This window comes from Marmota marmota, unplaced genomic scaffold (genome assembly GCF_001458135.2).
Source record: "Marmota marmota marmota unplaced genomic scaffold, marMar, whole genome shotgun sequence".
Lineage (NCBI taxonomy): Eukaryota > Metazoa > Chordata > Mammalia > Rodentia > Sciuridae > Marmota > Marmota marmota.
In genome coordinates this window covers 8,624,294-8,638,453 of record NW_026000019.1, presented here as the reverse complement: position 1 = coordinate 8,638,453, position 14,160 = coordinate 8,624,294, and the positions used below count along the sequence as shown (strand labels likewise).

Genomic DNA, 14,160 nt, shown 5'->3' with positions numbered 1-14,160 from the left:
AGTAGAGTGTGTAGCCAGAACAAAGGCCCTGAGACATTTGGACTGCAGTGCAGTAACCAAACACAGAAGATGTGATCCAAAGAACAGCGAGGTGCCAGGTCTCCTGCTTCCTGTGCCAGTGTGCCCATGTCCTGTGAGAATGCCTAAGGGGAAAGAGTGAACACAGAATGACTGATATGATGATACATGCCATGGCAGACTTAAGGTTTCAAAAAGGTTGCATTGGTATCTATAGTTGCAGGATAGACAGTCCAGCTCTGAAGGTATTACAGTGGTCCAGAAGATAGGTGGTGCTTGGGCCACAGAGGTAGCAGGATGTGGAGTGTGAAGGAAAGATATGAGTCCAGGATTTTGAATGACATCATTAGGAGGGTGAGAATGGAGAGAAGGAGAAGAAATGCAAAGATTTAGCTCTGGACTACTCGGATGTTTGGAGGCTGAGGAGTAGGAAGTGTTGCGTCTCAAAAGATGAGAGGGAGAAAGTATTTCAAAATGAAGATGGGTTAAGCTATGTCAAATACTGTTGAGCAGGTTAAATAAAGACTTTGAATTGGCCAATAAATCTAACAATGTGGACGTCACAGGTGACCTTGGCAAGTCTTTTTGGTCAAGTAGAGATGACAGAAATTTGATTGGATCAGATTCAAGAAAAGATGAAAGAAACTGGAGCCAGCAAGTGAGGAAAACATTTTAAAATTAGTTGACTATAAAGGGCCATTGAAAATGTAGGAGTAGGTTGCAGCGAAAGAGAATTTTTTTCAATATTGAAACTCTTCAGAGGAATGAATAAATCGATGATGATGCAAGTGAGAGAGGACACAGACAGTGGAGGAATGTCCTTTGAGGAGACCAGGGGAGTCCCAGAATGGACAGAGACTAGTCTTCATCAGAGTCAGTTTTTCCAGTAGAGCGAAACAAAGGGAGAAGGGACAAGAGAGTTGAAGGGTTATACAAAGAGTGATTATCGTGGTAGACTTTTTCTGGCTAAGAGGAGAGTGCAGATTTAGGATGAGCAGCAGTGAAAGATTGCAAGGTTCTCCTAGGGGGTCAAAAATTATTGGAGCTGAGATACTTCCAGAAGTGAGTTAAAGTTAGGTGGTGGTAGTCAAAGAGTAAGAACTTGAAACTGAGATTATTAAGTGATGAACTGCATGGTGTCTTAGAGGATTTATGAGAGTACCTAATGTTAACATTATTATAATTGGATCACAGCCGCTGAAATCAGATGATCATATTAATATTGCTACAAATGGACACACGCTTCAAATAAAGGAAGCTCAAATATCAGACACTGGAAGATACACTTGCGTAGCATCTAACCTAGCAGGTGAAGACGAGTTGGATTTTGATGTGAATATTCAAGGTAACACTAATATGTTTATTGTATAAAGCTTAATTTACATTATCTGTCAAAACAATGCAATAGAGATTTGGCTTGGTTTATTTTAAATAGTTTTATTTCTGTTGATAGTAACATAAAATCATTATTGAAATTTTGAAGTTAAGGGAGAAGGACATAATGCCATCTTTCAGAATGACTTCTGTTATTTTTATGTCTTTCTTCTGCTATTTGTTTAAATGTATACTTCATTTACAGATTTGGATCACATAATACAGACCTCTCTATTACATTAACATTTCTCTAACATTTTATCATGACATTTTTAAAATGGCATTTACATGAAAGATAGAAAAGCAATAAAGAGCAAAATTCACACTAGTTAGACTTTGAATTACATGGTAATTACAGCTAAGTGGACAAGTTACCTAAATATTTTAGGCCCCCATTTCTCACTTCTAAAATGTATGCCTTGTAGAATTGCAGTGAATACCAAATGAGTATTCACTCATTTGTAAGCTGTCATTAAAATGATTGAGAAATGATGCCTGCTCTGATTGTGGTTGATATTGACATTCTGGAAATTACTACTCTATATGGGTTTGTTTTGTTTTCTGTGCTGGGAATGGAACTTAGGAACTTATGCATGCTAAACAAGCCCTCTACTACCGAGCTACACTCTAGCCTGGAACATGATTTTGAAGAACTCTGCCCGTTTTCATCAGTTTATCATCCAAATATTTATTTAACCAGATTCCCATTGTTGAACATCTGGGTTATTTCCATGTTTTCAGTAATCACAAATAACACTACATTGAATATCAGTATCCATACAACATTTGCACATTTTTGATTTTTCACAAGCTTCTAAAAGTGGAAATTTTAGATTAGATGTTATATACTTTTTTAATGCTTTTTATGTACAGGCAAATTGCCTTCAAGAAAGTTCAAACTTATTTCCAGAAAAGCATGAAAACATCCTGCTATGATCGTATTCCTTAGCCCTTCTACTCATAAGAATGGGTCCCTTTGTTGTACAAGTGCCAGAGCTCTTTATAGGGAGAGCAGAGCACTAGAGTAGCCTTCTGAGCCTCATATTTCTTGTTCTTTCATATGTGAACCAACTCTGAATTTCTCCACTTCTTTGTGTGGCTAAGTGCATTGGTAGGTGCCCAAGTACTTGAAAATATTTTTATGTTGCCTAACTTATGACATTTACAAATCACTCTCGTCAAAATACGGTCGAAATCTTTGCTTAATGAATTGACAAGTGACAGTTCACACATAACCAAAACTTAATTCATTCCCTCCATAGTTCCTCCAAGTTTTCAGAAACTCTGGGAAATTGGAAACATGCTAGATACCGGCAGGAATGGTGAAGCCAAAGATGTGATCATCAATAATCCCATTTCCCTCTACTGTGAGACAAATGCTGCTCCTCCTCCTACACTGACCTGGTACAAAGACGGCCGTCCTCTGACCTCAGGTGATAGAGTATTGATTTTACCAGGTAGGTAAAGATTTCTATGAACAAAGTAAAGGTATAAGTCCATGCCAAATATGTCTCTTCTCTTTTACTAAATAAATGAATTAGACTCTCTGTTCATGTAATTTAACTGACAGTCCCTTGAGTGCCACTGGTATGCATATACTTCAATCTAGGACAGTCTAGCCTGAGAATTTGACAATAGCATAGAACACTTTTGTAAATTTTTCAATCTACTACAGGATCATTCTACCAACTTACAAAAGTCCTTCAGCTTCTTCATGCCTCCTTTTCTCTATTAGTACATTGAGATAATGTTTGGTTTCTGTATACTACTAATCTAAATCTAGTGCATATTTGCAAATAGTTACTATTCAATTTATTAAATGCATTTATCATAAATAAATGGTTAAGATAATTTCAAATATTTTAGTCATTACATGGTTTGTTGATGGAAAAGATGTTAAGAGTGTTGTGGAATAATATTTTGAAGGCTTTTCAAAATATCAGGACATGTCAGAACTCATCACATCATACACTTAAGATCAGTGCACTAAATAAATATGTGTGAATTTGACCTCAGTTAAGTAAAAGAATATCTTGAAAATTTTTTTAAAATGAAAGTAGACTAAATAGGTATGACAACTATACATAACATGGGATCCTAAGTTGCAAGTGGGTCTGCGGAAAAAAAATGGCTGTAAATTTATTGCAAATATTGCAATACTAATGAAATTTGAATATAGAATATGAATTCGAGAGTAGTTTTGTATTCATTTTAATCTTACTACTTTTGATTATTGTGCTAGTGTTATGTAAGGAACTACCCTTATTGTGAGATACAGATTATGATGCCTCCAGCTTACTCTCAAATGGTTTAGAAAAAGATAAAATGTATACAACAAAAAATAAAGCAGAGTATAAATAACTAGTGGGCATAGGTGAAAGTTTTTATATAATTATTGCAACTTTTATCCTAGTGTAAATTCTCAACATGATAAGTCTAAATACACACACAGCTAGCTATTCTTTCAATATTGTATTCATAATATTGCACATAATCATATGTAATAATAGTTCACTTTATACTTTCACATCCCCAAATATTACTTTCTCAAATGAATACTTGTAGGAAGCCATAAGCAAAATTTAAAATATTCATATTTTATAAAAGTACAAGGTTGCTGTTTATTTGTCAGGAGATCTGATTCATATTTCAATATTGTATCACTTTTGATAATGTAGTATTTGTTAAGAAGATGGTTGGTATCTGAAATTACAAGTGGATGATTAGTTGAAGTAGGAACATTAAAAGAAAATGCAAGGAGGTCATTAGGTGTGAAAAATTAATCATATCTCTATGAGCTGTGTTCACCCCGAGATTTAGAACAGTAGAACATACTATGGTGTTTTTAGGAGGGCGAGTGTTGCAGATTCCCCGGGCTAAAGTCGAAGATGCTGGGAGGTACACATGCGTGGCTATGAATGAAGCTGGAGAAGATTCCCTGCAGTATGACGTCCGTGTACTCTGTGAGTTTGTTTTCTTTTGTTTCTTATGAATTCTTTCACTCAAAACAGTTTTTCAGGAACTAATGTTTGCAAGATGTTACCCTAAGCACTCTGGAGACTATAAGATAATCAGAAACTGAGAGCTCGTCCAAGGAATGAATTGTCTTCTACACAAATTGAGAGTACATTAGTCAGTCCTCCTGGGATATCAAATAACAAAATGGCTTAAACAAAGAGAAAGGGAGAGAGAGAGAGAAATTATTCACTCATGAATCTCAGAGCAGAGCTGTCATGTCTGGCTTCTGTGGTTTTAAAAAGATCAAGATTTGACCTTTCTTTTCTTCTTCTTTTTTTTTTTTTTTTTTGACTTTGTTTTCAGTGCAAAGAGCAGTTTATAAAGAAAGCCTGAAAAGGATAGAAGAGAGAAACCACTAAAATTCAAAATTGATTTGACATGAAATGCCTGCTGGTCTCCATGTGGCAGGCACTATGCTAGGCACTGAGGAAACAGTAGAGCCAGCATCAGTAAAAATAATAACCATCAGTGTGGACGTATTCATGCAACATAATGTTAAGATTGTTATGTGCTTTGTGGCACTGATTACTTTATTTACAGAATTTCAGTTTAATTGTTGGAGACCCAAATACCACAAGGCTGCATGTACATTAAACATGGCCATCTTCACTGACGGCTAACCAAGATAGTATATTTTAAGAGAGTGAAACAAAAAAAGGACTAAACTTTTAAAACAAAAGAATGATTATTCGCTTTGAAAATAAATATTTATGTTTATAAAAGCAACTGACACATATATTCCTAGTTCAATTAACATTTCAATTTTTGAAAAATTCTCTGAGTAATATGATTTTTCATACTGGCATATAATTCTATGTTATTCTTTTTTAAATGAGAATGAATATGTTCGGAAATCTAGAACAAAACTTCTCAACTCTAGAGTGCTTAAGGATCACCTTGGAGAGCTTACTAAAAAAGAATTCTTAGAGATGCCTATTGAGGAGGTCTGGTTGGGGCCCAAGAATTTGTATTTCTAACTAAGCTGCTGGTGATGCTAATGCTGATCCAACTCTTGTTGAAGCTGAAAAATAGACTTTGAACGGTCCAGATGTATCCCTTATAAGTAAGACCAAATATGAACATTTCAAATATACTTTAAAAGCTATAATTAATCTTAAATATTGATTTGTACAGATGCTTCTTATATGTATACTTGAAATCCCAGAAGGCATAGTGGGAGAAGCGAAGAGAAAAGCAAGACAAGATGTTTTGGGAAAGATCTCGAACTGAGCTAAGTGGGAATGATACTGTTAGAGGATTTAGCCCAGCATAGCTAAGACAGGAATGAGAGTAACCCAAACCCAAATACTATTGTCACCATCCACATTCCTTGAGGATTGTGGTTTCTCCTTCAAGATTTGCTTCTCTGATATCATATCAAGCTTTGTTTTTAGTGCATTGTAGTTACAATTATACTGCGGCTCATTTTGATGTTTTCATAAGTGCATATAACATAGTTTTCTCATTTCAATCACCAGTACTATCCACCTCCTTTGCCACCTCACTCACCTGATCCCCTTCCTCTAATCTATTAATCTTCCTCCTATTTACCTATTTCTTAATTGATGCATTATAGTTATATGTAAAATTGGAATGCACTGTGATATATTCATACATGCTTCTAGCGTAATTCGGTCAATTTCATTCTCTAGTTCTTCCCCTTTCTCTCTCCTCCTCCACTTGTACTCTGCTGATCTCCGTTCTATTTTCACAAGATCCCCACTCCCCTTTTTTTAATTCCTTTTTCCTCTCTCGCTTCCACATATAAGAGAAAACATTCTGCCCTTCATCTTCAGAGTCTGGTTTTTTTCACTTAGCATGCTATTCTCCCATTCCATCCATTTACCCTCAAATGACATAATTTTATCTTCCTTGTGGCTAAGTAGAACTCCATTGTGTATATATACTACATTTTCTTTATCCATTCCTCTATTGATGGGTGTGTAGATTGGTTCCATAACTTGGATATTGTGAATTGTGCTGCAATAAGCATTGGTATGCATGCATCATTGTAGTATGTTGATTTTAGTTCTTTTGGATAAATACCAAGGAGTGAGAGGGCTGAGTCATATGGTGGTTCCATTCCTGGTCTTTTGAGGAATATTTATACTGCTTCCAAAAGGTTATGCTAATTTGAAGTCCCACCAGCAAGGCTTAAGTGTTCCTTTTGACCCATCCTCAGCAGCAATTATTGTTTAAAGCTGTTAGAGAACTCGAATAATTTAGAAAAGCCCTTGTTGCCTGTCAATATCTTCGTTGCAATCATTTGTTAGTGCCACCAGTTATCAAGGGAGCAAATCGTGATCTCCCTGAAGAGGTCACTGTGCTGGTGAACAAGAGTGCCCTGTTGGAGTGTTCATCCAGCGGCAGCCCAGCACCCAGGAATTCTTGGCAAAAAGATGGACAGCCCTTGCTAGAAGATGATCATCATAAATTTCTATCTAATGGCAGAATTTTACAGGTAAAAGTAAAAATCTCATTTCAAAACACTCTTTTGATTTTGTACATTGTAATAATTGCCTCGGATTTTTAAAAATAATTTTATTAGTTTATAAGTGTTGTATGTGTAAAGAACTTCAAGAATATCCAACTAAAATTCTTCTTTCCCATTTTATTCCCACTGTCAGAAATCACCACTGTTAACAGTTTGATATGAATTTTTCTAGAAACTGTTTCTACGTGTACACAATATAGTCTTTGTGTTAAAAGCCACAATATAAAAAAAACTCATTACTGCCATCCTTTCTGTTACATATTTCCTGGTGATAAAATTCTATGTGGTGTAACATTCACTATATATTAAAATGTGTCCTTATTAACAAATAATAATGGAGACCACATGAATATACTGGATTATTGTTTATTAATGGGTGTTTCTATGTTTTTCTACTCAAGTGTCCTTAAAGAAAGTTAAGCATGTGTAGAAATAACAATTATTTTGTAAAAATATTCTTTAGGTTATAGTTTGAGCATAATAAACAACAATGTATGGACCCCCAAGAATCTAAGCATAACTATCAGCATATCCAACACAGTAGTCAGATGTAATAGAGTTCTTCATGCAAAAAGGCTTACTACCTGCCATTCTCAAATTATTATCTAAGTATCATGAATATTTCTACTTGATTATCACACATCCTCTGCCAAAATGTTTAAATGTTTTTGTGTCTAAAGCCAAAAGATACATAGATGGATTCATAGAAATTTCTGCATACAACAGTATAGAAAATATACTGCTATATTAGCTAACTATTGCTGTATAAAACAAATCACTCCAAAACTTAATGATTTGAAATAAGCATTTATTTAGCCCATGGTCTGCTCGTTGCCTATGTGATGTTTCTGGTGTCATCTGGGCTTACTCAAGTATCAGCACAGAGTTGTGGATTGACGCCATGGCTCTGACCATCTTGTCTGAGCTCTTACACATATTCAGAGTCTCAAATGCAGTAACTGGGCTGATTCTGCTACACTTGATCACAGCGTCCAGCAAGCCAGTCATGGCTCCATCATACAGTGGTGGGACAACTCTAAAGAATGACCAAAAAGCCATCATCAGCATCAGTATGCACAAAAAATTCATTTTCTTATGTTCATCTGATATTAACTCGATAGAATATATATTGTATGTTCTTTTAAATGACAAATATTACAAGTTGCTTCATTTAAATTCTAGTAGTGACTTCTTCTTTTTCTCCTTAGATTCTAAATACTCAAATAACAGACATCGGCAGGTATGTGTGTGTGGCTGGGAACACCGCTGGAAGTGCCAAAAAATATTTTAACCTCAATGTTCATGGTAAGAGCTCAGTTCTAAAACCATCTGTTAGGGATGCTTGAAAAGGCAGGGAAGCCACGTTCTGCGTTATATAACTTATTTCCTGTAGTTAACTTGATCAATATGTGGAGCAGGCATTCATTCAATCTCCTTTCTTCTTCCTACTGTAGCTAGTAGGATTTATAAAGTACAAAACTTCTAGGAAGGCGGTTTTTATATTTTTCAGTCCCTCAAGAGAAAGCAATTACTCCTTCATAGGTGAAAGTAAAATAAAAATTTGAAATCTGAAATACTGCAACTTTAGTGCAGGTAGAAACAAATATAGATTTTCTATCATAAAAATGTATCTACTAGGCCTGATTGGAACCAGTTTTGGTCCTCAACTGCAGAATTTATATTGAATTTATATTGTTATACCTAACATCCTTCCTGGAGAGAAGAAAAATCACTTTTTGGAGTTAAATTAATTCCTTAAAAATCACCACCACACCTAATTCATTTGTGAGACTTAAATTCTCATATATGCTAAAAACTCCATATATATAAATAAATATATATATACACACACACATATATATGAAATCCATAAGAATACATATATAAAAATTATATATTTTTTCTAAAAAAGGCATTGTTTATCTACCAAAAAAGAATAATTTTATGTTCATGAGATGCAGCTGCTTTCATTAAATTAGAAATGATAAAATTATTATAAAAGATTCCCTTTGCATGAGTTATATATTATGAATATGTTATGATATATGAGCAGTATATATAATTATGTATATATTATATAATGACATATATAAGTATATGCTATATTTATAATTTTAGCTCATTTGTAAATACCTGACATTTTCATGAAAAAATTCTCTTCAAAACACTTTTCTTTAGCATTATGGATTTTTTTTTTAACTGTGATATATAGTGAGTACTAATACCTACCAAAGTTTGCTGTTTGTGAAACATTTGTCTTTGTATTTCCAGTGTTTAGCACAGGGAATACACATTATAGGTACTTAATAATTTACTGTGATATATAAGGAGTATTAATACCAACCAAAGTTTGCTGTCTGTGAAACACTTGTCTTTTATTTCCAGTGCTTAGCACAGGGTAGGTGCTTAATAAATATCTTTGAGGGTTTTTTTTTTAATTTTTATTATTGGTTGTTCAAAACATTACATAGTTCTTGACATATCATATTTCATACATTTGATTCAAGTGGGTTATGAACTCCCATTTTTACCCTGTATACAGATTGCAGAATCACATCGGTTTTTTTTATGAGTAAATCTGACCAAAACAGAAGCACATGTGTTACTAATTCCAAGTGAATTAATTAAGCAAATATAATTTCTATAAAAGTACACTTTCTAATCTGTAAAGTGCAGTAGAATAAATATTGAAAAACAAAAATGTTAATTATATTTGCAGTTCTTCCAGGCTGTATTTCTCTTCCTGTGTGATCAAAAGCATCTTGTAAATACCCCAAAGATAGCAGCTGCATAGGTTGCCCTGTGTTATACTTCTGTATCTGTATCTTTGCTGCTATCCCCAAACCTTCTACATACTCTAGACAAATGGCCATGTCCTACTCACCTTGGATTTCCTAAACCTGGTATGGTGTCTGTAGTCAAATGCTTCTCATTTATTCTCTTCCCTTCACATTCTCGGCCTCTTGTTAATATGCAGATGAAACACCTAAAGGGAGGGCAAGATTTAAGTGGAAGTCGAATCCTTTACTTAGCATGTTTGGAGTCAGAAGTGTTTATTCTTTCACTGTTAATGACATCTTGAATTCCTGACTGAAGTCAGGAACCCACAACTTAAATATTGGAAAATTTATTGGGGGAAAATGATTTAAATTATTTTCCCTTAAAATACGATACCACATCTCCCTCTATGCCTATGCTGGCTTCTTTTGTGTGCTCACCTTCCAAGTGCCAAAGATTAATCTGACTCTAGATGCTGCCCATTGCATTCTAAAACATCACCATCTCTTCTCTTTCTCTTAAATAGTGAAATTCTCACTCTTGACCAGCTCCTTTCAAAGAATACATAAATTTAATTGTCTCTTTTATCTTAAGAACGAAATGACTCTCTTAGACCTAGTGTTTCTCTCCAGCTGCATCCCTCACTTTCTCCCCTATTTCAAGCTTCCTTAGTGGCTGTGTATATGGAATGGCTCCATTTCCTCACCCGGCTTCCTCCTCCCACCCGGCCTTCCATGTTTCACCTTCAGGACTCCACTGAACCTGATCACTGGCTTTGTATTAAAAAGTCCAGCAGTCCCTCTCCTGGCTGCATCTTTCTCCCTTCTGACCTTCTGACATTTTTGGCCACTGTCTTTCTCATAAATTCTCCTCCTTGGGCTTCTGAGACATCCACACTCTTGTTTATATCTTCCTTTCCAACCTCTTGTTCCCGGTGGCCTGGCCAGTTCCTCCCCCTCTACCGGATCATTGCACTTTAGTTCTCCAACTCCTGGGCAGTGTTCTGTGCCTGCTCTTTTTCTAGGAGGTCTTGAGCCCTCCCAGACTTCAGTTTCTATGTGAAAAATAGTTTTCAGATTTTATCTTTAGCCAGAGCCCTCTCAAGAATTCTAGAGCCCTTTGTTCAAATATCTACTTTTTATTGACATAAATGACTAAAAGTGACCCTGAAATGAAACTCATAATCTTTCCGCAAATATGTGTCCCTCTTCCGGAGAGCTGTGTCTCAGGAAAGAGTACCACATCTGTCCCTAGTTGAAACCAGAATAATGATGTCATTCCTGCCAACTTTCACTCCTTTTAAGCCTTGCCACAATGAGTTCTGATGATCTACTGCAAAGTGTTCTGGGGTGCGCTCACTTTCATAATTATTTCTAACACCATCCTCAACTCACTGACATAATGTTTTGTAGATGTTATGATGGTAGTATCCTAACTGGCCTTTCTGGGTACCTGCAGCCTTCTAATAAGTTATCTCAACTGTCGCAAGATTGATGTGGTAGGGTTTTTTTATGTTTTTATTTTTCAATGCTTTTATTATATTATTATATCTTCCTTTCCAATCTCTTATTCTCAGTGGCCTTGGCCAGTTCCTCCCCGTCTACCCGATCATTGCACTTTTATATCTTCCTTAAGGATTCACAGCTAGTTACTGGAAGAGACAGGTTTGGAAGGTAAGCAGTCTGGCTCTACAGCTCTCATTCTTAGCCACTGTTTTATGCTGCCTGGTAACTCTAAGTATGATGAGTGTCAATCAGAAGATCAGGGCATTAACAGGGAAGTAACCTAGTTTGGCAATCAGGAGGATAAAGTGGTTTTGATGTTATTTAAAGACCTCCTTAAGGAAGATATAAAAATATAATAAAAGCATTAAAAAATAAAATTATATTTTATTATTTTTTATTGTATTATGGTTATACATAATAGCTGGGTTCATTTTGAGATTGATAACTTTAAATTATTATTTTTTTGTCTACACCATTTTTCTGCTTCTCATTCCTTAGGCTATGTTTCAGCATTCTTGATGATGTGCAGAAAACCCTAGAGGATCTGATCTTTGCTTAGGCCTTTAATGCTGTGCATTCCAACCTTTCCTTGCTCTTCAAACTCTGTTCTTACTAGACTTCTGGGTGTCTTGGTCTTTCCCCCATTTGGATCATTGTATGTACTCTGCCTTCATTCTGGAAAACATGCTAATTTTCTTTCATGTATTCCTGATCATATTTTAAGTATCTTCATAAATGTCACTTTATCCTCCTGATTGCCAAATGAGGTTACTTCCCTGTTATTGCCCTGATCTTCTGATTGACACTCATCATACTTACGATTACCAGGCAGCATAAAACAGTGGCTCAGAATGAGAGCTGTAGAGCCAGACTGCTTACCTTCCAAACCTGTCTCTTCCAGTAACTAGCTGTGAATCCTTAACAAGATGCCAACCTCTGACTCAACTTTTTCATTCATAATATGAGGATAAGAACTATATCTAACATACAAGGTGTGTGAGGATTCAATGGGTTTAAGTGTTTAAAACAGTGTTCAGCACAACACAGCTACTCAAAAAATGTTATGTTACTTTTAGTTTAGTGTCTGTCATTACCATCAAATTATTAACTCCATTATCACCAAATTACTACCTGTTCCACATTGTACTGTCTAGCACTAAGCGTGAATACAGCAAACATTCAATAAATGTTTGATACATTAATGAATTAAAATCATGATTAAATACTGGGTAAAAAATAAAAACTTGCATAACATTTTAAGAAGTGATTCTTCTCTTTGATGTTTTTGATGTTATTTAAAGACCTCAGTCTTAATATAACTGTGCATATAATCAAATGTTTTATTAGTTTCATACTTTAATTCATGTCTCATGTTTCATTGATCTAAGATCCATTTTTATTTTTATTTGCTAACCTATCCATTCATTAATTTTTACACCCCCTTCTTGCTCCTCTTCACAGGAAACCATTCAAATGTATGATTCTGTGTTTTCCATCTGTTATTCTTATAAAGCATCAATTATTCCATATGTACATATTATTCTGTTTTATTCCACCTTTTATCTGAACTGCTTTTTTTAAATTTTGGGGTTTGAACAATAAACATTATTATTCATTTTAAAAATTTTTGCTTATCTTAAAAGTTATATTGATTTTCACTATAAAAATATTATGTGATTTATTAATAAACAGATACCCTAAAATTAAAGTTATACTCTATTGTTGCTATCACAAGAAGAGAAAAGCATTAAGTAGGCTATAGTATTTTTAAAAAGATTACTCAAATGAACTTTAAAAAGAAATTCCATAAGGTCTTTACTTGTACATTGACAAAAACCATCTTAGGAATTGCCATCTATGTTTTACAAATAAATATAGAATATTCTTAATTAGAAAATTCTCGTTCGTTCTTTCAGTTGGGAAAAATGAACCCAATAGACCTAAGCTTGATGAAGGCACTGAGAAATTCTAGTAAAGACAGCTGGATAACCTACAGAAGCATTAACTCAGTGCCTTCACAGAGCACAGTGGTTGAGCTAACATGGAATAAATTAGAATATGCATTTCTGACATCAGACTTCATTTTAATATATATGCTTTTACAGTTCCTCCGAGTGTCATTGGCCCCAACCCTGAAAATCTCACTGTGGTGGTGAACAATTTCATTGCTCTGACCTGTGAGGTCTCTGGATTTCCACCTCCTGATCTCAGTTGGCTCAAAAATGAACAGCCCATCAAGCCAAACACAAATGCTCTCATTGTACCTGGTAAGGAATTTTTTATTCTTTTTAAGGTGGGCAAAACTTTCTCATTTTCCTTTATTTTAATACAAATGGCATTTTGACTTGGTCTCTTTCTAAACTTTTGTCTTGCTTCATTTATTTGATCACAGAAAATGCCTCTCTTACCCATTCGAGACCATTAGGTAAGATTATAAAGAGTTTCATGAACTCAGTGAAAATGTAGAAAAACAAGGTCTCCTCTAACAAATTATGGAATTTAAGAACAAAATAGCTTAGTAATTATGAGTATAGATGGTAAATAGCACTTTCATTTTATTAACCACTGGTTGTTTTTAATCAATCTCAACACTTCTTGAGGACGAATAGATAGGTAGGTAGGTAGGTAGGTAGATAAATAGATAGATAATAGAAAATAATACAGTCAGATTAGAGAGAAAGAAACAGAAAGATAGATGGACAGACAGATAATCTATTGACTACAGTTATTTCTGCACTGTGGACAATTTAAATCCTCAACCATTTTAAGTATTTTAGCTATAGTACAATTAGTATTTTCTCACTAGAACCTATCAAATAGTTTTCCTTTCTACATCTGTTTACTAAAGAGAAAAATTTTGAGTCTCTTACTTTATAAGAAACTAAAATTGATAAAAAAGAAAGGATTGAGGAAAACTGATTCAATTATTTCATTTTAATGAATGAAATGATTCAAAACAATTTTTATTAAGGA

At 34.7% G+C, this 14,160-nt stretch overlaps 1 protein-coding gene across 6 annotated transcripts in view; it reads left to right on the top strand.

Annotated features, from left to right (window-relative positions):
• Hmcn1 (hemicentin 1) overlaps positions 1–14,160 on the top strand; it is a 381,331-nt gene that overhangs the window by 281,399 nt on the left and 85,772 nt on the right. For all 6 annotated transcript variants that reach the window (XM_048809830.1, XM_048809832.1, XM_048809831.1 and 3 more), the window contains 6 exons: positions 1,213–1,363; positions 2,655–2,849; positions 4,242–4,355; positions 6,684–6,871; positions 8,113–8,209; positions 13,293–13,454. In XM_048809830.1, coding sequence (XP_048665787.1) covers positions 1,213–1,363; positions 2,655–2,849; positions 4,242–4,355; positions 6,684–6,871; positions 8,113–8,209; positions 13,293–13,454 — 907 coding nt within the window. The remainder of the gene's footprint in view (positions 1–1,212; positions 1,364–2,654; positions 2,850–4,241; positions 4,356–6,683; positions 6,872–8,112; positions 8,210–13,292; positions 13,455–14,160) is intronic.